Source organism: Mercurialis annua, linkage group LG4, assembly GCF_937616625.2.
Source record: "Mercurialis annua linkage group LG4, ddMerAnnu1.2, whole genome shotgun sequence".
Lineage (NCBI taxonomy): Eukaryota > Viridiplantae > Streptophyta > Magnoliopsida > Malpighiales > Euphorbiaceae > Mercurialis > Mercurialis annua.
In genome coordinates, this window is record NC_065573.1 from 39,612,804 (window position 1) to 39,638,852 (window position 26,049).

The following is a 26,049-nucleotide window of genomic DNA, read 5'->3' on the forward strand; positions in this document are numbered from 1 at the left end:
ACAACATAAAGTAGTAAGTATTTTTATTATTGTCCTCAATTTTTTAAGCGAATGTGTAAGTAGATAATATATGAAGTAGTTAAAAAGTTTTAATATTTCTTTTTTATAGGAGTTTCCATTATTTTTTTGTTAGTTTTGACTGACAAATTCTTTATATCTCTTATTTTGCAGAATTAATATTAATCTCTATTTGGTAAAAAAAAATATTAAACGAAATATATCAGTTAATATGGTTTGAGTCATTAAGAGAGTCTCGTTGTTTCTGCCAAAAAATATTAATTGCAGTTGCTGTTATCTGTCTCGTGTCCATCGCCACCATTCTCAAACAAAAACTCTTTCTCTGTCATTTGGGTATCCCCAATGCCCTTCAACTAAAGGACAATTAAGAAAACACCACCTTATTTTTATTATTTTTCATTTGTATCCACTCCATTCATGGCAGCAACTTCTACCTCTACTACTACAACAATTACTTCAACTTCCAAAACTCACCTTAAATTCCAATCTCAGCCCATTAAGCCCAAACGCCGTAAATTCCGTGAAACCACTATTTCCTCCACCGCCACCTCCACCGCCGCCGCTGATAATAATAATACCGAGCACCCATCTGGCTATTTTATCCACACCCGTAAACTTGATCCACCCACCATTGTCTCTCCGGATAACTCGTGGTGCTGCCCTGCTACTTCAAAACCCATTTCACTCCCATCACCACCGCCGCCGCCGCTTCCGTCACAGCAGCAACACCAATCTCGGCGGTTACCGGTTCAAGAAAGTGACATAGTTCTTGACTCACCGTCGCCATTCAAGATCCGATTCTCTTCCGGAAATCTATCGCCTCTCATTATGGATTTTCTTCCCAACGGTAACGGTCATTACAATTGTATTAATCACTCTCCACATCATGAAACTTCACCGTCTTCTTCTTTTCCGTCGAGTTTCTCTAAATTCAACTCCGCTCTTACCGCCGGTCTCTTAAACCCTATGTCACCGCCGCCGGATAATAATAACATTAACATCAACGCGACAAAACCCAGATCAAGCCCGACCCTGTTCGAAATGATGGCGAGTGAACCCGACTTACAACACCAACAGCAACACAGAAATCAAATCAGTAACGGTAATGTTACTTATAATATTCAAAATAGGTCCGGTGGTACACAAATGTTGTCCGTACAAGACAAGCAGAGTTTGATTATGCAGAGAATATCTGATATTTTGGGTAATAAGAGTCCGGGTAATCAGTTTAATGATTCGTTAAGTGGCGATGTGAAGCTGACGTTGAGTTCTAAGGATGGTATTAGTGTTTCAATTAGTGTTCATCGGCAGATTCTTGTGGCGCATAGTAGGTTTTTTGCTGTTAAATTGTCTGATCGTTGGGCTAAACAACAGCAGAGATCTTCTTTGCCTTATGTTGTTGAGATTGCTGACTGTGATGATGTTGAGGTTTATATTGAGACTTTGAGGTTAATGTATTGTAAGGATCTCAGACGAAAGCTCATGAAAGAGGATGTTTGTAAGGTTCTTGGCATTTTGAAGGTATTGCTTTAATTATTTTTATTCCGTAACTAGGTAGCACGGACACGGGGACACTTGGGCACGGCGAAATGTTGTTATTTTAAGGTTTAAATGTTGTTATTTTAAGGTTTTCTATGTAAAAAATGAGATTTCATGTCTGAAGTGTCAAGTGTCCGATACGTTTCCGAAACGGGTCATGCTGATTGAATGAAGTGTCTGTGTTACCTATGTGTCTATTTTAGTTTTTTTTTTATAATGTTTTAGTGGTTTGCTTGGTCACTATGGAACTGTGGAATTGACAGGAAACCTTATTTTGCTTTAAAAGAATAGTATATTTTTAGTTGTTGATGGAATGAAGGAATAGTCTTTGAATAAGACTAATGTCAAGTTACCTGATATTCTAGATTTAAATTGGGAATGGAAACGTAATTTATGAATTACTAGTTGTTTTTCTTGAATTTATTTTTTATAATTAGTTATGTCATTTGTTAGGGTTGTAGGTACTGATTGGTTAGTTCAATATTTACTAGGTGTCTGCAGCAATTGGATTTGATGCTGGGGTTTTGTCTTGCTTGGAGTATTTAGAAGCTGCACCGTGGGCTGAGGATGAAGAGGAGAAGGTCGCCTCGCTGTTATCAGTGCTTCGCCTTGAAGGAGTTGGAGCTGGAGAGGTACTTAAGAGGGTTTCGGTTGAAGTTACTAATGGAACTGAAGAGGGTAATGACAATGATGAAGTGCTTCTCAAGCTTTTGAATGTAGTTCTTGAAGGTAAAGATGAGAAAGCTAGGCGTGAGATGAAAGGCCTGGTGTCGAAGATGCTTCGAGAGAATTCTTCTCAGAATGAACTGAGGAAAGAGTCCTTGTACTCAGCTTGTGATGGATGTTTACAATTGCTTCGTACTCATTTTCTTCGGGCTGCCGGCGGAGATTTGGAGGATATTGGGCAGATTGCACGTCAAGCGGATAATTTGCATTGGATCTTGGACATTTTGATCGACAGACAGATTGCTGAAGATTTTCTTAAAACATGGGCATCACAATCTGAGTTGTCGATTGCACATTCTAAAATTTCTGCTGTTCATAGACACGAGATTAGCAGAGTTACAGCAAGGCTGTTTGTTGGGATCGGAAAGGGGCAGTTGTTGACTTCAAAAGAGGTGAGGTGTTTGCTTTTACAGACATGGTTGGTGCCATTTTACGACGATTTTGGGTGGATGAGAAGAGCTTCAAAAGGCCTTGATCGACATTTAATTGAGGAAGGTCTTAGTAACACAATTCTAACTCTCCCGCTGGCTTGGCAGCAGGATATTTTACTTGCTTGGTTTAACCGATTCTTGAATTCCGGTGAAGACTGTCCAAATATTCAGAGAGGATTCGAAGTTTGGTGGAGAAGGGCTTTCTGGAGACGCAGCGGTGATCAGGAAAGAACAAGGCCACTCAGAGTAATAACTGCAACTATCGAAAACTCTTGAAGGGATATATACTTGACGGTGCACAGTATACTTTTCTGATTGGTCGGTGTGCTTTTACCTTGCTATGATGAGTTTGATTCTGACCATATCAGTAGTTATTGTCGTATTTTCTTCCTCTCTAAACCAGGGCAGCATGTTTTGGTATAGTGGCAAGTAGCTAGGTTTAGTCTGGAAGAAGATGAAGAACGTTGGGGGTGCATGTGCAACTTCCATGTTTTGTTGGGAATAAACTTGAGTCAGTGATTGATTGTATTGTTTCAATATAGACACAGTTTTCATTTATTTATTTTGATGGAATATCCTTAGTTTATCAGAAATACAGTGATCACCTTATACACAATTTTATATCAATCCTTTTTAACGGAATTGTAATCGAGTAAAGACTTTGGTGGAATGCTTCGGATTAACGGTTTAGTTAGGTTGTTGATCAGTCTTTGGTAAGCAAGCACTGAATTGAGTATCTAGTGCTGCTGAATTGGCTAAGGTATAGCTTACTTGATAATTTATCTTCGTGCTTGCTTCTTTTCTTTTCATGTCATTGTTATGATCTTTGAATCCTTTACTAATTTTATGTCAATGTCAAGACCGGTGTGGATTACGATTCATGTAAAGGCTGATAGATGTGGCAAGCTGGAATAAACTTTGCTTGGAGGTTGGAAAGCCCATCATGTGAATGGTTGCTTTGAACTTATTCTGCGATTAGAGAAGCGACTGTTTATGATAACTTGTCTATGATTTTTGTAATGAAAATGTGGTAATGTGTCCAAACTAAACACATGGTTTATTGGGAATATTCTTTGTGGTACCTAATTTTATGAGTCTATAAAAAAGATCAAAATATCTTTATTCTTTCAACGCTTGGGGTTTGAGTGCAGCATATCTTTTGACTCGTGTGGTGCACAACATGGTCCCTCACTAGTTTGGCGGATGGTTGGAGTTGATACTTTTCTTGTCTCTTCATGCATTGCACATCAACTGCTACCCAACAAATAAAATATTTAGCTGATAGAACACAATTTTAATCAAACCTTTTGTTGCTGCCTCTACAATTACTCATGTCGGCTTTTGTCTTTTTTGTTGTATATATATCATTATATTGAACACTTGTTCATTCAGGGGATGTAGCTCAGATGGTAGAGCGCTCGCTTAGCATGCGAGAGGTATGGGGATCGATACCCCGCATCTCCAATCTTTTTTATTTTATGTTTTCTAATCTCTGTTTCTTATTTTTATTCAAATCTGGAACAACGCATAAAAGGCTAAATTTCAGAAAAATTAAGAGAACTAACCTGAAAATTTAGTCTTTTCAAATATTCTCAAGCTAATTTTTTTCTAGTGAACCTTGTAGAAAATATTGTGAGAATTTCTTAAAATCCGTCCAATGACATGGAGACCCGAGCAATGTGGATCTTGGAGCGAATACACGTGTTGTACAGGCTTATGGCCCAACTCAAATACGGCCTCTTTTAAATGTGTAATCCAATAAAACAGGGCTTCACAATTAAACAAAAATAATCGAAAAGGTCAAACAAGAAAAGGAAGCTGCAAGAAGATCGCGGCGTAGGAGTGAACTTTCTTCTTTTCCGTATAGCAGAAGGAATGGATCACTGAGCGGACATTATTTTATCATATTAATATTAATATTAATATAAATACTCACAACCACGACGACGTCAATCGCCGGCCAAAAAATAACTGTCACCAAACGGAGAGATCTGCGAATCGACGGACGGATTATAGCTCTTCTAAGTTAATTTGTTTTCTGTTTCATGTGGTAATTACTCGGTTGAGCTTGCGGCGTGCGTTTCAACAAACAGGTGATTGATTGCTATTCTGTTGTATTAGTTTGTTTTCTTAGATCCTTCTTAGGCTTGAGCCTTGTTGAAGAACGATTTTATTTGTATGTTTTGATGGATGACTGATGGCATCTGATTATTGTTTACTTGAAATTTCATATATCAAGCCGTTTCATCGCTCTTCTCCGTGGATTCAGCCATATCTGGTGTCGAATTAGGGTTTGAACGACATCTGATTATTGTTTACTGAAATTTCATGTATGAAGCTGTTTCATCGATTTTCTTCGGAGATTCAGCCAAATTTGATGCGAACTAGGGTTTGAAAGAGCAATGTTACTTGTTTATTAAGTCGGTGCGGCAATCGATTGGCACTACGGTTATCTGGTGCTGGAGATCTCACTGGATTTCTATGCTTTGGGCAATTATTTGAATGCATTAGAAACATGGGTCAGATGCCACAGAAGCTATTTATGCCTTTTTTGAGCCGCTATTGTGGGATAGGCGAAACTCTGTGAAACTTCTTCTGTTTTGCGTTGTAGATGCTGCTTGTTTTTTCTGATCATGTGTTTTGGTTTCACAATTTGTAACGAGATTGCTTTTGCTATTTTACGTGCAGGGCATAGTATTTGAATCTAGGAGTGCAATGGCTACATGTAAAACGTATGACCAGAAACCATTGGTTAATGGCGGAGGACTAGATAATAGCATGTATGGTATTATTGGTTTGAAATTTTCTAGCTTTATCAAGTCTGATTTGACATGGAAAAAAGACAACAGGAGTTCATCCAGACGAGCTAGGAATTCAGTGTCTAGAAGCTGGAAGGCTGGTGAAGAAGTAACAAAAATGTTTCCTAACAATGAGGATATGTCAATTTTGGAATCTGAAAAGGTGGTTGTAAATATTCTGCTTTCTGATGTTTTAATATACAAATAGAAAATGAATGAAAATTTGGAATTTGTGACATCATACTGTTTTCTTCTGTTTCATCTAGGAGCTTGGAGTTAGCGTTCTAGGGTGCCACTTTAATGAGAATGCAGACCGTGTGCGTACTAAGAAGAGGAAATTAACAGTTACATCAACACCCAAAGTGTCCTCCAAATGCATGAAGGAAACTAAGAGGCGTCTAAAGTGTCAACCAGTAGCAGTTGATTATGGTTCATGTACGAATGACTTGGGTCAAATTGTAGATGCTAAAGTAGCAAAACATAAAATTGATGAGAAGAATTTGAAGAGGGTTAGTAAACAAGTTAATGATAAGGAAGACTTCTCAGGTATCTTCATACTTGCAGCTGCTGCTTGCAATGACCTTCTCAGAGAAGGTGATGATCATGTTGGGGAGGGTTCTAGAGTCGAAGATCCTAATGCGCATGAAAGTGTATCAGTGAAGAGTAGTTTGCACTCTTTGTCAAAAAAAAAATTGAAAGAGGACTTTTGTTCTACTAATGTATCAACTCAAGGAGCTGGTTATGATATCTACAAGGTTAAAGAGGGTTCTTCGCATAATTCAATGGATGTGAGGGCATGCCCTGTTGATTATCAGTTTGCAGATTCTAATACCATAGAAGGCATTCCTCAGGATGTGAAGTATCGTAATTCTTGTGGCAAGATTAGAAGCTCAGGAAGTGAGACCATTCAAGGTGAACCTGAGGGTAGCGTATGTGATACTGATACAAGACTGCTACCAGCAGACCCTGGAGGGATAGGTCATGAGGAGCAATCTTCAAATGCTAAGGGATACAAATTGGATTCATGGACTGATATCGACAGGAGTAGTTGCTCCCGAGAAAAATTGTCTTCTTCTGAAAATGGTGATTTTGTTTCAAATGAAAGTTCTACTCTATCTAATGACAGGGATAGATGTGCATCGTCCCATAGTTTAACTTGGAGCTCTACAGAAAATAGCAAAGGCTCATCTCCGCTGCAACTTATGGGGTTGAACTCAATTGTACTTAACCCGCTTTCGTCTATGTCCAGTCCAACACTCAGAACCTGTATTTCCAGAGCATCCTGTGATGCAGCATCTGCAAAGAATCAAAATGGTCGTGAAACTCTTTCTTTAGGTTTGCATGTGACTTCTTCAGTTAATACTCCTGGTGAGACTCTAGATGGTTTAAATGAATGTTTCCAGAGTGCAAAAGATGATTCTGTTTGCCAATCTACTGAATGTACTGGGGTAGAGATGTCAACCATAGGTGTGTTGGCTCTGGACTCAGAGGTGCAAGACAATAATGATATTGAGCATGATGACACTAATGCCTACCAGAACAACTCTAAAGATATTGTGAAAGGTTATGATAAGATGACTAAAGAGGTGCCTTCTGACAATGGTAATAATTCAGACGTTTCTCAAGATATTCATAAAAAAAACAACAGGTACGATGCAGATTATGATTCTCAGTATGAAGATGGAGAATTAAGGGAATCTGTGGAACATCCCTGGCAAGAATATGACGGAGATGATTTAGAAGTTGAATTAGTGGATTACGGGTCTGACACTAATAATTTGGGTTCTCAATCTGAAAAAGATGCATCATCCATGCAGGGAATGAATTTACAAACTCGGTCAAAATGGTTGACAGAAAGCGAAGCACATGGTGTTGCTAAGACTGGTGATATCATTTGCAATAGACCCAAAGTTTTAAATTACGAGGGTGTCATAGGTGGCGATATTGATACTGGGAAGGATGCTAAACTATTTGGAGGTAGATATTTTATTGGCAAAAGAAATATTAGCGGCGAAGGTGCAGATAGAGTGGAAACTTTGAATGGGAGAAGGGCTACGGAGTTGAGAACATTTACAAGGGACATGTGTTCTCATATGGAAGAGCAGAACTTTCATGATGTTGCATTTAGAAGCAGGTATTACTTTTTTCATTCTGTTGCTTTCTTCACTTGTCATTCCTTTCATTCTTATTATTGGTAGAACTTTAGTCTTCATGTTCGTGAATATTGTTATTATGTCAGTGCATCAAAATATACATGCTTGGGAGTTTCAATACGTGTTTCCTTTTTGCATTTTGCAGGGACAGATATACCCGGCATCATTATGCTGGAGATCAAGGATATGATCGTTTGGTCAATTCTCGACATGGAAATTTTGGCATAAGACGCAATTATTCACCCAGGAGCAACCCCTCCATGTCTTTTCGTCACTTTGGGCCATCAAAAAGAATGCATTGTCATCCTACAAGGAGTCGGTCGCCAGGTGCTAGAATTTGGGATTTTGATAGGCAGTTGCATAGTCGTTCATTTAGGAACCCCAGTCCAGGTCAGCGGATGACACTTGGTAGGGAGAGGTCTGTTAGATATGGTCTCGAAGTCGAAGGGAGAGGACTCGAGAGTCAGTACCATGATCATGTACCTGCTGATGATTGCAATGAATTCTCCATGTCTCATTCTCTTCCTTTTTCCAAGAGAGAAAGAAGTCTATCACCTATTAATAGAAGAAGGGAGCCCCATGTACATCGATCTCGATCATCTTCTAGCTCTAAAAATCGCTCTTGTAGTTCTGGTAATCCAAGTCTTAGATGCCGAAGTAAATCCCCTAATTTTAGATACGCTATGAGAACGCAAACAACAAGATCACCTTGTCGGAGACCTTACCTTTTGGTGGATCGTGTAGGAGGATACAAAACACCACCAAGAAATCATGGGTCCCCACCTCGAAGTACAAGATGGATCGGTGATAGCAAAGAAGATGCAGTTCAAGTTAGGGAGATAAGATACAATAAGCATTCTTCACTTCCATTTAGGAGATCACAAGGAAGATTTGTTCAAAGAGATAACAGGTTTGACATTATTGATTCTCCACGGCCCTTTAGATCTATGCATCCAAGAAGATTCATGGATATGTGTGGAACTGTCGGAGGGAATTTAAGGCATGATGAGAATGATGAGAATAGGGGTAATCAGCGAAACAGATATGGGCCTCCTCATCCTGTGAAGCGATACGACATAAATGAACATGTGAAGCGACCATCATATAATGTTGTTTATGGTTATAATACTCGTGGTAGGGATGTTCAAGATTATAATGGCAGGGAGAATCCGAAGTGTCATGGCATGGAAAGCAAAATTGGTGACTCGCCGAGGAAATTTAGGGAAGATAGAGGGCAATTTAGATATTAAAGATAAGGGAAATATAGTATTGATGCAGAATCATTTGGGATGCAGGAAGTGGTGGTGACAAGATACTTTTTTAAGGGGATCCTGACTTTTTTTGCCAGATTGCTCATCCTTATTGTTTATATTGGATTTGGATGCATCAAAATTTTGATTTTTTTGTTTATTATGGAAAATCTTATAGATCCATAATTTTCATCACCAACACATTTTTATTCGTGTTGAGCTATATTTCCGTTATCCTTATTGAAATTTTAGGGAAGTTTGCCTTTCATTCTTTTCACTTGTTCAATATATATGTTAATTTATTTTTCTTACGGCTGATTTAAGCTGACAGCCAGTGAGTTTATCAAATGAAAATAAAATCTTGCCGAGTCTTTGCCTAAATTGGCGCTGACATTATTTTCTTTCCTTATGTTGAGGAATTCATTTCACATGGTTTTTTTTGTTTTGTTTATTAACATTTAATCCTTTGTGGTTGTGGATTTAGCTATTGAAGCAGCTACAAGTAGAATCAGATTTCCAACAGACAACTATCTGGGACAAGAAAGAACTCCAACATAATTACACAAACTAAATCTTGTTCTGGTCAGGTACACTTACTACAGCTATATGACATTGAATATTGACGCAATTAGCGATGTTAGCGACTCTTTGATATAATGTAGTCTCCTTGGTGTAGCTTTACTTTTACCCGAACATTATTACTTGATGAGTATGCATTTTCCTGTGCTTCATGTTTTACATCCCTCCTCGTCAAAATGTGCGAAAAAAGAATTCACCGTAGGACAATCATAGCTCAGTTCACCAGGCCTTGCAATTTTTTGCCTACCCAAAAAACACTTCTAGTCAGGAAATCAGGGTTGTGGAAATCACTATCAGCATATTTTTGAAACGTTGATTTATGTGAAAGATGAGATTTTAGATTTTTTATACCACTCTTGATCAACCAGCATTTCTTCAGTCAATCCGAACTTTCTTAGCTCTTCATCTTTGTGATGCATTAATAAGCTGTACCTGCAAATATTAGACCTTTAATTAGTGAAGATTGTCTAGTTTTGTGTGATGAGATAATTTTGCGTTTCTTCTCCTTTCCCTTTCTTATGTTCTCTGGGAAATTGCAGTTTAATCGAAGACGAATTAGGATGGATATGATTACCTTCCACCATAACCTTTTTCCATAACAATCATTCCTCCATTTCCAAAGTTGTGCAGTGCCTCATATTGCTTCACAGTCCATTTATACCACCTCATTAGAAACACCCTCAATGTGAGGCCATGAGACACTATGACTAAGTTCATGTTGGGATTTCGTTCACCAGGCCTCTGAAATCGTCCTACATCAATATCTGCTTTCAGTGTTTCCCTGAATCCTGTTTCGTTCCAATTTCTAAGCATAAAAATATTATCGAATGAACCATTTAATCCAAAAACTTCAAAGCAAATATCAACTACCAGTGATTCTATCATAAACATCAGCTGCAGATTCTCCATTCGGGAACCGGTAAAAGAAACGACCATATAGCATTCGAATAGCTTTTTCTACCCGCATCTTCTCTCTATCCTGAAAATTTCCTTACAAAGAAGAAATTACTTTGTTAACCAGTATAATGACATACATTGAAATATAACTGTTGAAACGGAAAACGTCAAAACAATATCTTTTACAAGAATAGGTTGTTTTAGGAAACTGAAACAAAACGCTGAAATATATGATAAGTAAAGACAGTTACCAAAATCCTGTTCTCTTAAACGAGGTTCTTCCCTCATACCAGCTATCCTGGGACGTTCAAATGCTCTACCCAGATTCTGCAATGTTTCAAGTGTTCTTTTGTAAGGCGACACATAAAAATACACCTGCCAGTCACTTGCTCCGTCTTTCTCGATCATTTCTCTTATTCTTATACCACATTCTTCTGCTTGTGCCTTACCTTTCTCAGTGAGTCCAATTTTTGGATCGGCAACTTTTGTATACACGCTCTCATCCACATTTCCTTCACTTTGGCCATGTCGAACGAGTATTATCCTGCGAGGCCTAGGAGGATTATTTTCAGGAAAACTGACATGCCCGTTTGTAGAAGCTTCAATAGTTACCTTCCGCTTCCTAGAGCTTTTTATGGAGATAAGACTGACCGGTTCTCGCTGTGAAAATGGCTGGGGTAATAATGACGAGGAGAGTAATGATAGAGCAAATGCAGGCATTTCTTGAGATGAAATTATAATATGATAACATAAGGGTAGAATTAGAAAGTGAGAATTGTTGGGTCATGTTTGAAGTATATGTGTTGTAATTTGATTGCAAAATATACGAAACATACACTACTACTAGTTCGACAACCGATAATTAATTCTTAAATCATAATTGACTTCTATTGTGCCCTATGTCTTTTTGTGTATGGCCAATGTTTTGTTTTATCTTAAGATATGTAATGAGCATGAATATCATGTACATATGGTGCCAATGAACAGGGGGCCCTTTTTTGCTGATTTTTGTTATGTGGTGGCTGATTCATGCCCAAGTAACGAGAGAATGGAGATAATCCATCAAATCAAAGTAATTTAGGTGACCTTTAATGGAGAGTTTAAGTATAATTCCTTCCTTTTTGGTTAAAAGAGAACTTGTCAAATAGTTCAATCAGATGATGATTTTCTTCAACTTCAAATTTTCTCAAGCTCACATATATGGATTTCTAAGCAAATCGATGAAAAAAATATTATATTAAATATCACCGTGGTTAAGTATCATTCATCTAAGTGGACTTATGGAGAAAATTTTGGACTAGGAAATCTAGGGGTGAGCAAAAACCGACCCAAATCGAAAAATCGAACCAAATTGAACCGAAAAAAACGAACCGAAAAAATATATGGTTAATATGGTTCAGTTTGGTATAGACTTTATAAATATTGCGGTTTTCGGTTTTGGTTTGGTTTTAGAGTTCGGTCACCGAACCGAACCGAAAAAACCGAATTAATGATAAAGGATATTTTGGTCATTTACGCACATGCTATATATACACCTTTTAAACCAAAAAACCCTAATTTTCCATTCAGAGCTGCTAACTTCTTCATCTCTTTTCCTACTCTCATTTCATCCTCTCCATTTTCTCATCATTCCCAACTTTCAAAGCTCTAAACTTTTGATTCTATTCATCTTACTGCCCACCATCTCTTTTTTATTCATCTTACAACTTTATTCTCCAATTTTATCACCGAAAATGACCAATTATTTTCGACTTCACCGCCCCCGACCAGGGTCGCCGCTCGCACCTATTTTCGTTTTTGAATCTGACTGTGTAAATGGGTCATGCAAAATGATATGTTTATAAAGACAAAAGCTTTAGAGATGGAAGATTTTAGAGTAACTTTCCATTAATTTTTTTTATTCTTCTTTTTTCGTTTTATAAATATGTAGAGATATATATGTTTGAGTTTTCATTTGATGTATTAGATCTTTGTTGTATATAATATGGAATGAAGCAAATTTGAATCTTGTAATTTTTGTTTTGCAGTTGTAGATTAATTGTTAAAGAAATTAATTTTTTTTATGAGAATTAGTTTTTATTTTTATTTTTTTAAGTACAGTGTTCGGTTCACCGACCGAACCAAACCGAGACAAACCGAAATTTCGGTTCACCGAACCGAAATAACCGTAAACCAAACAAAGGAAATTTGGTTTCTGGTTTTTAAGAGTGGTTTGATTTGGTTTTAGGGGTGTGCACACCGAACCGAACCGAACCGAGCACACCCCTAAGGAAATCCACTCCTTTTCAGAAATCCAAATAAAAAGAAAAAATTTAGCTTTGTATTTTTTAACATGGTTTGAATGATTTTTAAATGTGTGCTGAGAATTATGCCTCAATTTTCCTCTAAATCCGCCTTTATCTATGAAGCCCTATCTATCTATCTATACTATATATAAAAGCACGGATGGGGGGGGGGGACAGGCACATTTACGTTAATATCCTTTTCACTTATAAAATTTAATTAGTAATTAAAAATTATTAAAATAATCATTGAAATTAGAGTACTAACTAAAATAAACTACTAGGTTAGGAGAAATTAGAGTACTAACTAAAATAAACTACTATATTGAGATAATTATCTAGAATACTAATTAAAATATACTACTTTATTAATTGATTAGTTAATTAAAAAAATTATGATAATTGTCTAATTACATATATAATATAATTAGAGTTTAATTTAAACAAGTAAATATCAATCCTTCGTACAACAAATACAATACAATTTACTAAGTTTCTAAACTTATAGGATTAGGTAAATGGAAAGAAGGAATGAAGCAAATTAAACTCCGTTGCAATAGGATTAGATTAGGTAATTGCAATAGGATTTGATATCGATATTAAATTAAATCAATTCAAAATTTATACTTTATAAAATATTAAAAAATTATCAAAATAGTTACTAGAGTTAGAATATGAGTAAAATAAACTACTTCAAATATATAATTATTTCATATTAGCAATAATAATGTTTTAATCATTTTAAATTTATTTAATTTTTTTTACTTAAATACAATTTATAATTAAACATAAATATGATTATCCTAATTTAATAAATATAATTATCATTATTTAACGAGTTACACTACGAGCCACGTGTGAAACACGTAAAGCAACACTAGTATATATAAAAGCACGGATGGGCGGGGGACAAGCAAATTTACCAAATTATCCTTTTAAATTTATTACTAAATAAAAGTTTTATAGTCATTAACTAATTAGCTATTTAATTAGTCATCAAAGATCTATTATAATTAGAGTTCAAATTAGAATAGAATTATATCATCATGATGTAAAATTTTTGATTCCTAATTGTTTTCTTTCTTTTCCATTTAAATAAAATAAAATTGTAAAAACAGCGAAATCTCAAATTAGCAAAGCATTCCATTCCTATTTTTTTGTTTCTTTTACGTTTTAATATCTAAGGATGAATTTAGGTTTAATTTGGAAAGTCATTGTTAGCTACATATCTACTATATTGCTACATTGCTTACTAAAAAGTAGATAAACAATTTTTTTTCTAAAATTGAATTCAAAACGGAGTACTGTTATATTTAATTCCTTTTTTGATAATGCTATACTTAATTACTTAAAATTAAGTGGTTTAGTCATTTAATACTAGCATATCGATTCCTCAAATTAAGTTGATTATTCATGTATAATAAATTATATATAGAATGTAATAATATAATTATAATAAATGTAATACGCAAACTCTTGATTATTTATAATTTTCTATAATTAATGTATAATAATATAATAGACAAACTCTATATAAACCATTTACTTTGTGTATATTTGTCTATTTTTTATTGTTCACTTAGACTACATACTTTTTTAAAAAAAATATTAGATAAATTATCTGTATAAATTTATTAGATTAATAAAACAATTATAGAAGTTATTCATTACTATCTCTCTTAATTTAACTGTTTTAGATATTCTAATAAATAAAATATAATTTTATTCGTATATTCTTATATTATATTGAATAATATTTTTAAAAAAAAAAATTAGTTACTATTTCAATATAATAATTCGTCCCTTAGAAAAATTTATTTAATAAATTATTATTATTTAATATAATTTTTAATTAAAAATTAAACAATCGTTGACGTGCCACATTACGAGCCACGTGCATAGCACGTAAGACAATACTAGTTTTTTAAAAACCACCATAATTAAGTCAAAACGAAAACGGAAATAGAAATTGGTTGAAGATTAATGTAGTTAAAAATTGTTGTGCAACCTTATTGTGAGCATAGTTTCGTTCAATAAAAGGGCTGTTCATATGATACATACGTGCAAGAGTGATCAACTTAATTAATTTATATTTTTAAGAGAATCAACTTACAAAGTGTTTAAAATAGATGATTAAAGGAACAGTCATCTCAATTAATTTATGTTTTGAAGAAAATGAATTTATAAAATGTGTATAGCAAACAAAATTAGTCCACTTGAAACAAGAAGCCAAGGCCAATTACTCTCTTTTTGGGTTCATATCTTTGTCATTTATATTGACTCTAGTACTGTCGGTGCCCTCTCTTCCGTGCCAGTGAAGATGAACATTCTAATATTACGTCCAACATTAGAATTGAATTTGGTATGAGTTTGGATACATAAACCTCATAGAAAAAAAGTCCTAACCATTATTTAAATTCAATTTCTTTTTATCAATTAGGACCAGATCTTTCCATTCTTATAATTATATTCAATCTGAAAACTTTTTTTGTAATTATGGCAAGAACTTTAAATTTTATTTTTTAAATCCAAACCTTTGCATTTTATTATCGATTACAACCAAATGTTCATATTAACTCTTTTTAGATGTTAGACAAAAATTTGAAATTTGGTCGTAATTGATAAAAAAAATGTAGAGGTCTGGTTTTAAAAAATGAAATTCAAAATTTTGGTTACAATTGTAACTTTTTTACAAATTGGACATAATTGTAAAAATTGAAAGGTTTGGTCGTAATTGATAAAAAATACAAAAATTTGAATTTAAAAAATGATTTGACAAAAAAATGGACTATCTCAATGTTTTTTAAGATTTAACCACTATCATATTGCAAAATTAGGGGCAATTCTCACTCGCCATCTTTAATCTATCTTCTCTCGTTTTAAGCTGTTTTTAAATTTTAATTCGTATTTTGTTGTCTTTATATTTTACTTTCTCTGCTCCAATTGAATTGACCGAAATTCATTGGTTCGGCGATTCGGTATTTCTGCTCATTCCTATGCATAATTACACAATTATGAGGGCTATCCACTAGTAGGAATGTGCATCAATCAAAACAGAGTAATTATCCCATGCATTGGTTGTGCCATGTCATACTTACAACAAGCCAATGAGCATTTGCGATAGGAAATCTTTTAATTATTGTATAATTTTTTTTATCATTAACTTTTTCACATGGCTAACGCATCATTGGTTTGTTGTACGGATGACATGCATCAGTTGCGTATAATAATTTTTCATCAAAACAAATCAAATTAAGTAAGATAAAATTTTTCTAATTTTTCTCAATCAATGTAAATATTTTGTAACCAAACTATAATTTTTTTTCAGTTGTTAATATTCGATTAACCGAATAACTAAATTTTATTAATTTTAATTATTAAAAGGTAAGAAAATAAATAAATTATGGCGTTGAGTGTTCATTTCAAATAAGTTTAGGAGGCAATATTGATATTTAGCAATGTCCAATGAAACATTTACCAGAATGCCTTTAATTTTTACAAAAAAAATTAAAAATAACATCTTATTTCTATATGCACAATCCAATTAATTTAACCGATTTAGTTAATTTAGAAATTCAAACTCAAGACCGAGCCAAACTAAATTAACCAAAATATTTAAATTCTCAACTTAACCGAATTAGACTAAATTTTTAATTTTTGTTCGGTTGGTTAATTCCATCATATCCGTATACTCCACACTCCTCCACTATTATATAATTAACTTTCATTTTTTTTTGACATGTAGTAACAAATGAATTAACATTATTTAAGTGAAAGGTGAGCATTGTGTATATATGTTAAGTAGGTAAACAAAAGTGGACCATAAGATGTAAAACAAGAAAAGAATCAGTTTAGGGTTTGGGTGGCAGAGGATGTTCAGTTGTATTAATGTTGAATAAGGTCAAGAAAGGATGTAAATGAAGCATTTAGTTGTTTATTAGGGGTAAGTAGTACTGGACCACAAATTTTGGTATTATTATGACCTGTTTTGCAATCACTTTGACCCTACCAATTTAAGGCTTATTTCTTACTAATGTATCATTACATATTCTCATTTTAATTGCATTTATGGATGAGCAAAATTATAATAAAACTTCCCAATCACTCTAAACTAAAATTTATTTTGATTAAAATGTTTAAAAACTTAATTTGAATGTGACTAATTAACAATTTACTTTTTACTTTTTGTTTGATTTTTATCGTTAATTAACCGAATCAACCGAAAAACAAACTTCAAATGATGTTATTTTGTTATATATATCTTTTTATTTCATACGAGGATTAAAAGATTTTGATTTTACCTCCATGGTAATTGTAATCCAAAAATTATATATTGGTCTTTGGTGAATTTCTCTTGTTACTTGAGCTAACTTATTTCGTAATTTTCTATCAATAAATAAATATATATTTATCTAAATTAATACAGGCACATGTATAATTTTGCATCTTTTTGCTTCTTTATCAAGTTGTTTATGACATAATTTTTTAAAAACTTTTCTGATATTTTTTCTTTTATGATCCAATTTTTTTTTAAAAATCAATTTTGACTTATTTTTTAGTACATTTAAATTGAAGCAAACTGTTTTCAGTGTCTAATATTTTTCATTTTTTTAATTTTATCAATTATAGACATACTTTGTTTGTATCTTTCTTCGATTGAAAAAAGTTTGCTTGGTCATAAGTAAAAAAATCAAAAAGTTATTTTTTAGAAATATACTTAGTTGGCCACGATAGAAACATATTTATTAAAATTAAATAATAATTGACTTTTTTTTAAAAATATTAGATCATGAATAATAATAATAAAAAGATTAGTGACTGGGCCTTTTCTTTATAGCATCGTTATCAAATCTCAATTCAAACTCAATATATAAAAGCTACAACGCGAATTCTAACAACTTTATACATGTAAAAGGGTAACTTGATCAATCACAAGTCCATATAGAAATTAGTAATTTAATTTCATGACCATATGTCTCTATATATAGTTTTTGTTTGGAATGTTCGACACAGTGAGCCTAAATTTACACGTGCAATTTGTAATTTACTTTCGCAATCAAAACTTACGCATCTTTCTAATTTATTGTGTAACACATCAAACTTTATGCTAAAAATAGTATATGTAGCATGGAGGATTAGTTTACCACGTTATCCGTAGTAAGTCATTCACCTTATTAAAACGATGATAATATCATAGTAATTGTATAATAAATGTATTCAAATTTTAATGGTGATACTACGATATTGCTATCATTTTAATGAGATGTTATATTATGAGTGACTTAGTTTACGGATGATGTGATAGCTAAATTCGGTCTATTTAAGAATTTTCCAATATTGCTAATGCTACGTGCTACCAATATAGTGCAAAGTTGGTTCATTTCAGCTCTATTTTAGTAAAATAGTAACTACTACATCTGAGAATAATAATTTAGTTAATCACAACTCCATATTGCAAAAATAAAATTTGTATATACAGATGAGAAAAATAAACTATCCGTCAAAAATTGTCGTATGTGATGGATTTGATCGTCATAAATTGATTGTTTTATCATAGTGTGTTTAAGCATGGATTAGTTTAGGAAGCATCAAATCAATTAAACATTATTAACACTCTATGAAAAATCAGAAAAATCGATAATTAGGATTTTGATGATTATTTATATATTTTATTAAGAACAGATGAAAAAAGTTCAATTTTTTTTTTATCATTAATTAGGTATATATTGGCCAGATTAACACTATGTAATTATAAGAGTTAAAATTTGAAAAACAAAAAATAAAAAGACCTTTGTAACTCTTTATTTGGAGTCAACTGCACAAGGTGTAATTCTATGGATGGCCTACAAAGAATATGAAAATGGAAAAGGTTCAGTTGTGTCCTTAATATTTATGTTGGGATACAAATAAGCTCTTTGTGATATATTTATTCTTAGATATACCCTTAAAAATTTAAAGAAGGTCACCTTCTTCCAAACGATTAATATATAAAAAATTAATGACGACATATTAGAGATAAAAAGTTCAGGAAAGGCTTACCCATTGAAGAGGTAAATATTTATTATATATTTCTTCTTGTTTCTTCTAAAGTTTATTATTTTGTTTCAAGAGTTATATTATTATAGTAATTAATTTATTTGATATTAAGATAGACCATAAATAATTACAGATAATTAATTTTGATAGAATTTTTTTTATTTGAATATCAAAATCTAGAGATATAAAATAATTTATATTATAACAAATCCATCAACAATAAGCTTTAATCTATGGAGTATCCAATTTCAAAATATAAAAAGTCTTTAAAATGATTTTCAGATGTGCAAGTACTTTTTATAATTATTTTAATTTTTAATGAAATATATTATATTAAGTAATATAATTATAACCAACAAGCTATATCTCAAATATTATAAGTGTGCTAAGTAGCGTTCTGCTAGATTATAAGTTCAATTTTTTCTATAAACGCTCTTCTTTTTCCAACTTATAAAAAAGAGTAATATAATTATATAATTATAATATTTTAAGTTAAAAATTAAGTATTTTCATAAATATGCAATTAATGTTTATTTGAGGATAGAATATAACTTTCGTGATATAGATGTCTAAAATAAATTTTTAATTTTTAAAAATAGCTCAATGAATTATTTTTATGAAACGGAGCGATAACAACGTTTGAAAAAGGGTAAAATTAAACTATTTTTGAAAATTTAAGGTGCAATTAAGATAAATATGTCACGAGAGGCCTATTCATTCATAAACATCAGGGGCAAAACTAGACATTTTTCCAATTTGCATTATCTCATCCCACAAATTTAGAATAGAATAAAGGGTTAATGCGCCCCCCGAACTTGAAATACGGGATCATTTAACCCAATTAATACTTGTTTGAGCAACTAACCCTGAAATTCTTCATTTTTGCGTCAAATAACCCCGTAATTTATATTTTTATTTCAAAAAATAAATTTAGAATAATTATACCGCAACAATTAGGAAAGTATATAATTATTTTTTTGCATCCCTCGCCTTCGATTTGTATTTTACGCGTTTTAAAAATATAAATATGGGGTTATTTGACCCAAAAATAAATAATTTTAAAATTAATTGTTCAAATAAATATAAATTGGATTAGATATTTCCGTGTCACAAGTTTAGAGGGCGCGTTGACCTTTTATTCATTTAGAATATATAGAGAAGCCAATCAAAGATACGGTCACTATTGAAACCATCGGAAATTTTACACCTCTACGTCATCATTTTTGTTTCTCTCAATTTGATGCGATGTGAAGATATTGATACTAACTAAGTTTGAATAAAAAATCATTTTAGCCTTTTTATTTTAGCACGAAATATTAAAAATTTCAAAATCACAAAAAATAATAAAAAAACCATAATTATAGCAAAAAATATAAAAAAAACCATAAATAAGAAAAAGCAAATAAAAAAATCCCTCTGACAAAAAATAGAGTGAATTTCATAATTTACTCTATCTAATTTTAATTAATCATAATTAAATTTTAATTGAACTAAATTAAATAAGAGATTTTTTTGAACTTTTTTCAATTAAACATTTTTTTTCATTTCAACCGCCACCGTCTCAGATAAAAATGGCTGTCTGAACTCTTCTTCTTCTCCAACCTGACGAGTTCGTCTCAGTTAACAGGCTTCCAACGCAAATTGGAGAATTTTAATTGTATTTTAATATATTAATTATTGTATATGTAAATTTATATTAATTAAAATTTCATTTTATATACATATATATTTTAAGATTATTTAAATTTAATAATAATATACTACCTATAAAAAGATCCAACAAAAAATGTGTTCTCTGTTTCTATTGATTTATAGTTTTGTTAGCTAAAATTTTATTAATTGATTGATAAGAATGATAAATTAAAGTTGATTGAAATTAATTTAATAATAATTATAAATTTTAATAATTTTTATTTAATTATGAAAAGTAGAAAAAATTATTGTCATATTATTTTAAATTAATTTTGAAAATTATGCTGAACCGATTTTTAGAGTTAAAGGATGTAAAAATTCTTACTTAAACAATTTAAGGGTTTATTTACATCTTTTGTTTAATATTTTTTATATGTGAAAAATAGGTGGCAATCCATACCAGTGCCACATCAGCTGTAGCACACACCTTTTTGATTTTGGATATTTTTAAAACGACGTTAATATAATTTTAAACATTATTGAGATATTTTAAAAGTTGGAGCATAATGGAGACTATTGCTAAACGTTTGAACTTTTTTAGCTATTAGGCCAATTTTAAATAGGGATCAAATATATAAAAGTAAATGAATTTTTTTGTCATTTTTATGTGGAAATTGTTAATCGCGAAAAATATAATTTGAGAAGCAATAAGTTATTTAACAGAGAGACAGAACGACACGTCACAAATTACCGTCTAGGAAGAATTTATTAACTAAAACACATATCATAAAATATATTAAATTACAAATTGTAATAAAAGATTAGATACATAAAAAATCAAAAATTTAAGGATTTTTTTTTTCATGAATTAAGCCTCCCTAAGTATAGAGAAAGTTAATGCTACCACACACCATCTAAAAAGGAAGTTAATAAAAGCAGCTTTCATCAGCAAAAGCAGTAAGCATAAACCATGCCAAAGTTGACAAATCATAAAAGTGGGCAATTCTTGTAAATGGGCATGAAATGAAATATTAGGGACCACTTATTTTATGCATTTTTATTTCTTCTGCAATTGTCTTAATCTTTCAAAACACCAACCAAATTTTGTTGCCAACTTAATTTGTCTTTATGAATAACATAACTAATAAAATATCATTTTTAAACGAGAGCTAGCCACACATGGTTCAATCACAAAGAGATACCTACTAAATTAATAAAACAAAATAAATAAATTTCTTCTCTAAACAGATTCTATAATCTTTAAGAGGAAAACAATATTTATATCTGTATAATTTTGCATCAATCAACTATGGCAATTCCAAATTAACCTAGCAATAAAAATAGAGATTGATATTTCTTGCCAATTTAAAAGGAAATTTGCTAAACTATAGCTTTATGTATGTATTTTAATTATATGTATGAAGAGTATTAATTAATTTATCAATGTCTAAACTATATTTATCCACCACCAACTATCACCATTTTTTCTGGTAAGCCAAACCTACCTTTCCGAGTTCCGGCGGCTGGGCGGCTAGGGTTTTAGCCAGCCAAGTCATGCAGCAACTGAGCTCCCATTAAATTCCGGTAAGGCAAATTCTGTCCTTCACCATCAAGAAGTGAGTATTGAACTGTTTGACATTCATCAATATGATCTCTAGGGTAAAAAAGAGAGCTCTGGGACACGCCATGCTGTTGTAACCCTAACGTCAATGACACGCCACCTCCACTACCACCGCCACCGCCGTTGAAATTCTGATGATCATTACCGTAAGAAACGCCACCTCCTTCATGGTGATGATTATATGATGAAAAATCTAATTCCACTGCACCAAAAGCTCCAAAATTTTGTTGGTGTTCTTGTAAATGGTGATGAACTTGAAATGTTTTAGTGGCTTTTGGAGTGTCATTATTTTTATCAGGGTTTGAGATAATTGAAGAAAGACATTCCGAATCGATACGAATGAGCTGATCGGGTGTCGGTTTCTGATCCGTTGAGGAAAGATTCTGATTAATCGGCCGGCCATTATTACTGTCTTCAAGATCAGTAAATCCTTCTGGAGAATTAGCCATATTGTTGTCTCTATCTTTTGTTTCTTCTATATACATTTCTTCAACCATAGGCTTCCAAAGCCTAACTCTTGCATTAATGAACCAATTCGATACCTGTTAAAATCACATGCAAAGACAAAAGGGTACAATTATTATTATGTATATTTAATTAATACATAGTAATTAATTATGATTATGGATCCTAAGAAGATATGCCACATTGATTATATAAATTAATTCATGTAAGATTAAAATAAGATATTGAATTGATGTGGACGTGCATGCCTGGCTTCTCGAGAGACCTGTTTGGCGGGCTAAAATATGTTTATCAACATCACTTGGGTATCTGCAAGTAAAAAAAAAAAAAAACAGGTTTGCCATGAGAGAAATATTGTTAGAACTATAGTCTAGAATTATCATAAAGAATTACAGAGAAAGAGAAATATATGGGCCCTATATATAACATAGAATCAAATCCACATAAAAACATTAGATAAAAGAAAAACAAATATATATAATTGGATATATGATGACAAATATGTAAGGAGGGAATCTTGAATGAAGTTGGATAGAAAATAACAAGAGATGTTACAATAGTTTTTGCAGCAAAAAAAATGATTGAGACTAAGTAATATATGTTGGGTGTGACTGTCAAGTTACAGTCCTAAAACATATAACCCCAAGATACTTTCTCTACTCAATCATAAGAAAGAAGAAGATATTTTCTCTACTCTAATGAAAACACCGAAACAGAACCGGCGAAATAATATTCTTTTTGTAAGATTAGGTTATGAATATATATAAGGTTTCGAAATTTTAGGAATGGTTTTAAAAGAATACCAAATTATTAAATTTAACAAGTTACCATGCAGTTCCGGCTATGTTACATGGAAATGAAAACACTGAAACGGAATACACGGTAATGGGCTGAAACGAAATATACTAAAATGCAAAACTCGATAAATTTGCATGCAACATATATAAATTCTATGGAAGAGCAATGGTATTTAAATACTTACGGGTGAAGAAAATGCTCGAAAAGCCAAGCTCGAAGAACAGAAACAGATCTTTCGGGTAAGCCTCGTTGAGGTCTCCATGGATGAGTTTCCATCATAGTCATTTGTTGAAGAGCTCGTTGTTGCCTTAAAGTTTGATCAAGAACTTTTAATCTTGGAGTTTCTCCTTTAGTCGTACCCGGTGCAATCGGATCTTTTTCTCCCATAGCTTTCTTGGTAGCAAGAATTTGAGTCACAATTCCATCTCTTAAACACCTGAAATGTCTCGACATAGCCTTCGATGCTAAAGCCGAGTACACCATAGCAGCTCCTGAACCAGCCACTGCTTCAAATGATGAAACCACCGCTTTCATTTGATCGCAGTAGTGTCTGTATCTTTTCTCCACCTTAATATACACCAAAAGTATACAGTTTTAGTACTAAATATATGATTAAAACAAAGATACTGTGTGTTAAAAAGTAAAAAGAAAATCAAGAATTGCCACCATGTGGTGTGGGCATTAATTGACTGTCCCCAAGTCGCTAAATTAGTTCAAGAAACCAAATTTAAACGCTTTTTCAACTAATTAATCAACTATACTATGTATAAAGTTTCAATCTCTTTATGTAATAAAGATCAAAAGGAAATGAAAGTGAAAAAAGACAACAAATTTGATGGGACATATTATATAAATATACCTCTTCAAGCATTGAGAGTAGCTTAGTTTTTCTCTTCTGCAACTCCAATAATTCAAGTGAGAAAAGCGAGTGTTTTCTTGAAGAAGTATTACTACAGCTTCCATTTTCATCATCCCACTGTTTTGCTTTATTGGGTCTTGGTCTTGTCTGATCAGTTTGTTTAGTTCCAAGACTACAAAACTCCATCAGAAGTTCTTGGGCAGGACCCAAATATTTCGAGTTCCTAAGCTGAAACTGCCCCTGCTGATGATGTAATAAATTTGCAGGTTTTGTTAAGAACCCATCTTGAATCATCTGTTGGTGGTGTTGAATATGATCATCTCTTGAAGATGATGAGTTCATAAACCTGAGTTCTTGTTCTTGATTATGAGCTGTGTGTCTTAATTCAAAAGACTGTAATCCAATAGTAGAAGGATTAGCTGAAGAAAGAGAGAGTGAAAGACCTTGACTTGGTCTTTCATTTCCTTCACATGGGAACACACATCTTAAGTTTGAGTCATCCACAAGTAATCTATGTTCTTGCCATGGAGATGATGACGAGTCTGGTCCAATCATTAGATTCTGATGATGATCACTGCTTGTTTCAGACATCCCAGTTGTATTGAACTCATGCTGATAAAAATGATCACTTGTTGACTCATTCATTGCTTTAGAACAAGAACCGCCGCCACCGCTACCGCCGCCAGAGTGGCTGTTGTGACCTGGCTTGTTAAAGAAACTCTTCCACATAGAGGCAGCAGCTGAGTTACTGTCGTGAGTTTGTTGTTGTAGATTTCTTGAAAACCCTATCATCTCCATGCCTGTAGTTAAGTTGAAGATCTCTGGATTTGAATCAAACCCTTGGATCTGGTTACCAAGATGGGTTTGGATTGTTGGGTTATTACCAGATGAAACATCTGAGTAACAAAATCCAGTTCCTCCTCCTCCTGATGATGATGATGGTACCATGTTTCTTGACTTATCTTCACAGAATTCTCTAGCCATTAACAGATGAGGTTGATTCTCTAACTAAACAAAAACAAAAAATAAACTCATTAAGATCCACAAAACAAGCTAGAAACTGAAGAAACCAAAAAAAAAAACTCACTAATTTGGTTTCCAAATTTATGAAAACTCACCAGTTTTTCAATAAAAAGGATGGAAACTTTCTGGTAAAGATTCAAGTTATAGAGTTAGTTTGTATTTTTGTAAAGGTTTTGTTAATAATAAGCAAAGTTGGCATGCCATGAAATGAAAAACAAAACAAAACCTATAAAGAAAAAAGATCAAATCTTTATTCTCACAAATAGCAGAAGAAAAAGAAAATCAGAAGATAGAGTTGAGGATGATGATGACCATATAGTTCTCTAGGTGGGTCAATGTAGCAAAGTTTATATATAATTCCAAAATAGAGACTTCAAAGTAATTAACCAAATAAATAAAAAAATGAAAAAGACCATATAACACCTCCCCCTCAATCATTTCACACCCACCAATTAAATATTAACAAAAACCATTAATGATTAGTACATAGTTTAAGTTTAATTAATACTAATACTTTGATTAGATTACCTTATTATGAAGATCATAAAAAGAAAAGAAGAACCATAGTACTAAAATATGACAGAAACCAACAGAAAGTAATGATAGTCATTTGCCTGCTACACAAATTACAAGCCGCCATCTGGTTAATTTTTTTAATTTTGTTTTGAAGAAATAAAAATAGAAGATTCCTCAGCACAGTTCACTCACAGTGACACTAGTACTCTGCCTGTAATAAAATCCTTCAACAGTATGTATTATATGACCAAAAAACACACATTAAAGAAAAATATTGATTTTTTTTTTATATATTTATAGAGCTGACACAAATCCCAAGAAAATCATTCCTAAGTAGGAGTTGTGTTCAGGCTTTTTCAGATGGGGTTATGGCAATGAGTCCTGATTGGATGGTTTGATCTCATTGTGGTGGGCCTAACATTTGTA

General features: G+C 32.6%; 4 protein-coding genes and 1 non-coding gene across 10 annotated transcripts; 3 read left to right on the forward strand and 2 right to left on the reverse strand.

Moving 5' to 3' along the window:
* The first annotated feature begins 242 nt into the window (after positions 1-242).
* LOC126677822 (BTB/POZ domain-containing protein At1g63850) lies at positions 243-3,307 on the forward strand. Its single transcript, XM_050372618.2, has 2 exons — positions 243-1,539; positions 2,049-3,307. The coding sequence occupies exons 1-2, from the start codon at positions 436-438 to the stop codon at positions 2,988-2,990; spliced, it is 2,046 nt and encodes a 681-aa protein (XP_050228575.1). The 5' UTR covers positions 243-435; the 3' UTR covers positions 2,991-3,307.
* Positions 3,308-4,105: 798 nt separating this feature from the next.
* TRNAA-AGC (transfer RNA alanine (anticodon AGC)) lies at positions 4,106-4,178 on the forward strand. Its single transcript has one exon. It is a non-coding gene; the product is annotated as a tRNA-Ala (tRNA).
* A 329-nt stretch (positions 4,179-4,507) lies between these two features.
* Positions 4,508-9,186, forward strand: LOC126676442 (uncharacterized). Of its 5 annotated transcripts, none has more exons than XM_050370653.2 (5): positions 4,508-4,807; positions 4,954-5,494; positions 5,564-5,675; positions 5,779-7,646; positions 7,811-9,186. In XM_050370653.2, the coding sequence occupies exons 2-5, from the start codon at positions 5,430-5,432 to the stop codon at positions 8,913-8,915; spliced, it is 3,150 nt and encodes a 1,049-aa protein (XP_050226610.1). In that variant the 5' UTR covers positions 4,508-4,807; positions 4,954-5,429; the 3' UTR covers positions 8,916-9,186. The 5 variants fall into 5 exon arrangements, with proteins under 5 accessions (XP_050226610.1, XP_050226607.1, XP_050226605.1 ...); XM_050370650.2 differs by having other exon boundaries at positions 4,954-5,233; positions 5,403-5,675; XM_050370648.2 differs by having other exon boundaries at positions 4,954-5,675.
* A 261-nt stretch (positions 9,187-9,447) lies between these two features.
* Positions 9,448-11,277, reverse strand: LOC126676443 (phosphoglycerate mutase-like protein AT74H). Its single transcript, XM_050370654.2, has 5 exons — positions 10,643-11,277; positions 10,365-10,484; positions 10,069-10,282; positions 9,846-9,926; positions 9,448-9,737 (listed from the first exon to the last, which is right to left on the reverse strand). Exons 1-5 carry the CDS (start codon positions 11,109-11,111, stop codon positions 9,644-9,646), a joined length of 978 nt encoding a protein of 325 aa, XP_050226611.1. The 5' UTR covers positions 11,112-11,277; the 3' UTR covers positions 9,448-9,643.
* Positions 11,278-21,664: 10,387 nt separating this feature from the next.
* LOC126677553 (homeobox protein BEL1 homolog) lies at positions 21,665-25,426 on the reverse strand. Of its 2 annotated transcripts, none has more exons than XM_050372229.2 (5): positions 25,203-25,426; positions 24,085-25,088; positions 23,410-23,792; positions 22,676-22,736; positions 21,665-22,504 (listed from the first exon to the last, which is right to left on the reverse strand). In XM_050372229.2, exons 2-5 carry the CDS (start codon positions 25,066-25,068, stop codon positions 21,881-21,883), a joined length of 2,052 nt encoding a protein of 683 aa, XP_050228186.1. In that variant the 5' UTR covers positions 25,069-25,088; positions 25,203-25,426; the 3' UTR covers positions 21,665-21,880. The 2 variants fall into 2 exon arrangements, with proteins under 2 accessions (XP_050228186.1, XP_050228185.1); XM_050372228.2 differs by having other exon boundaries at positions 24,085-25,092.
* Between the last annotated feature and the right edge of the window lie 623 nt (positions 25,427-26,049).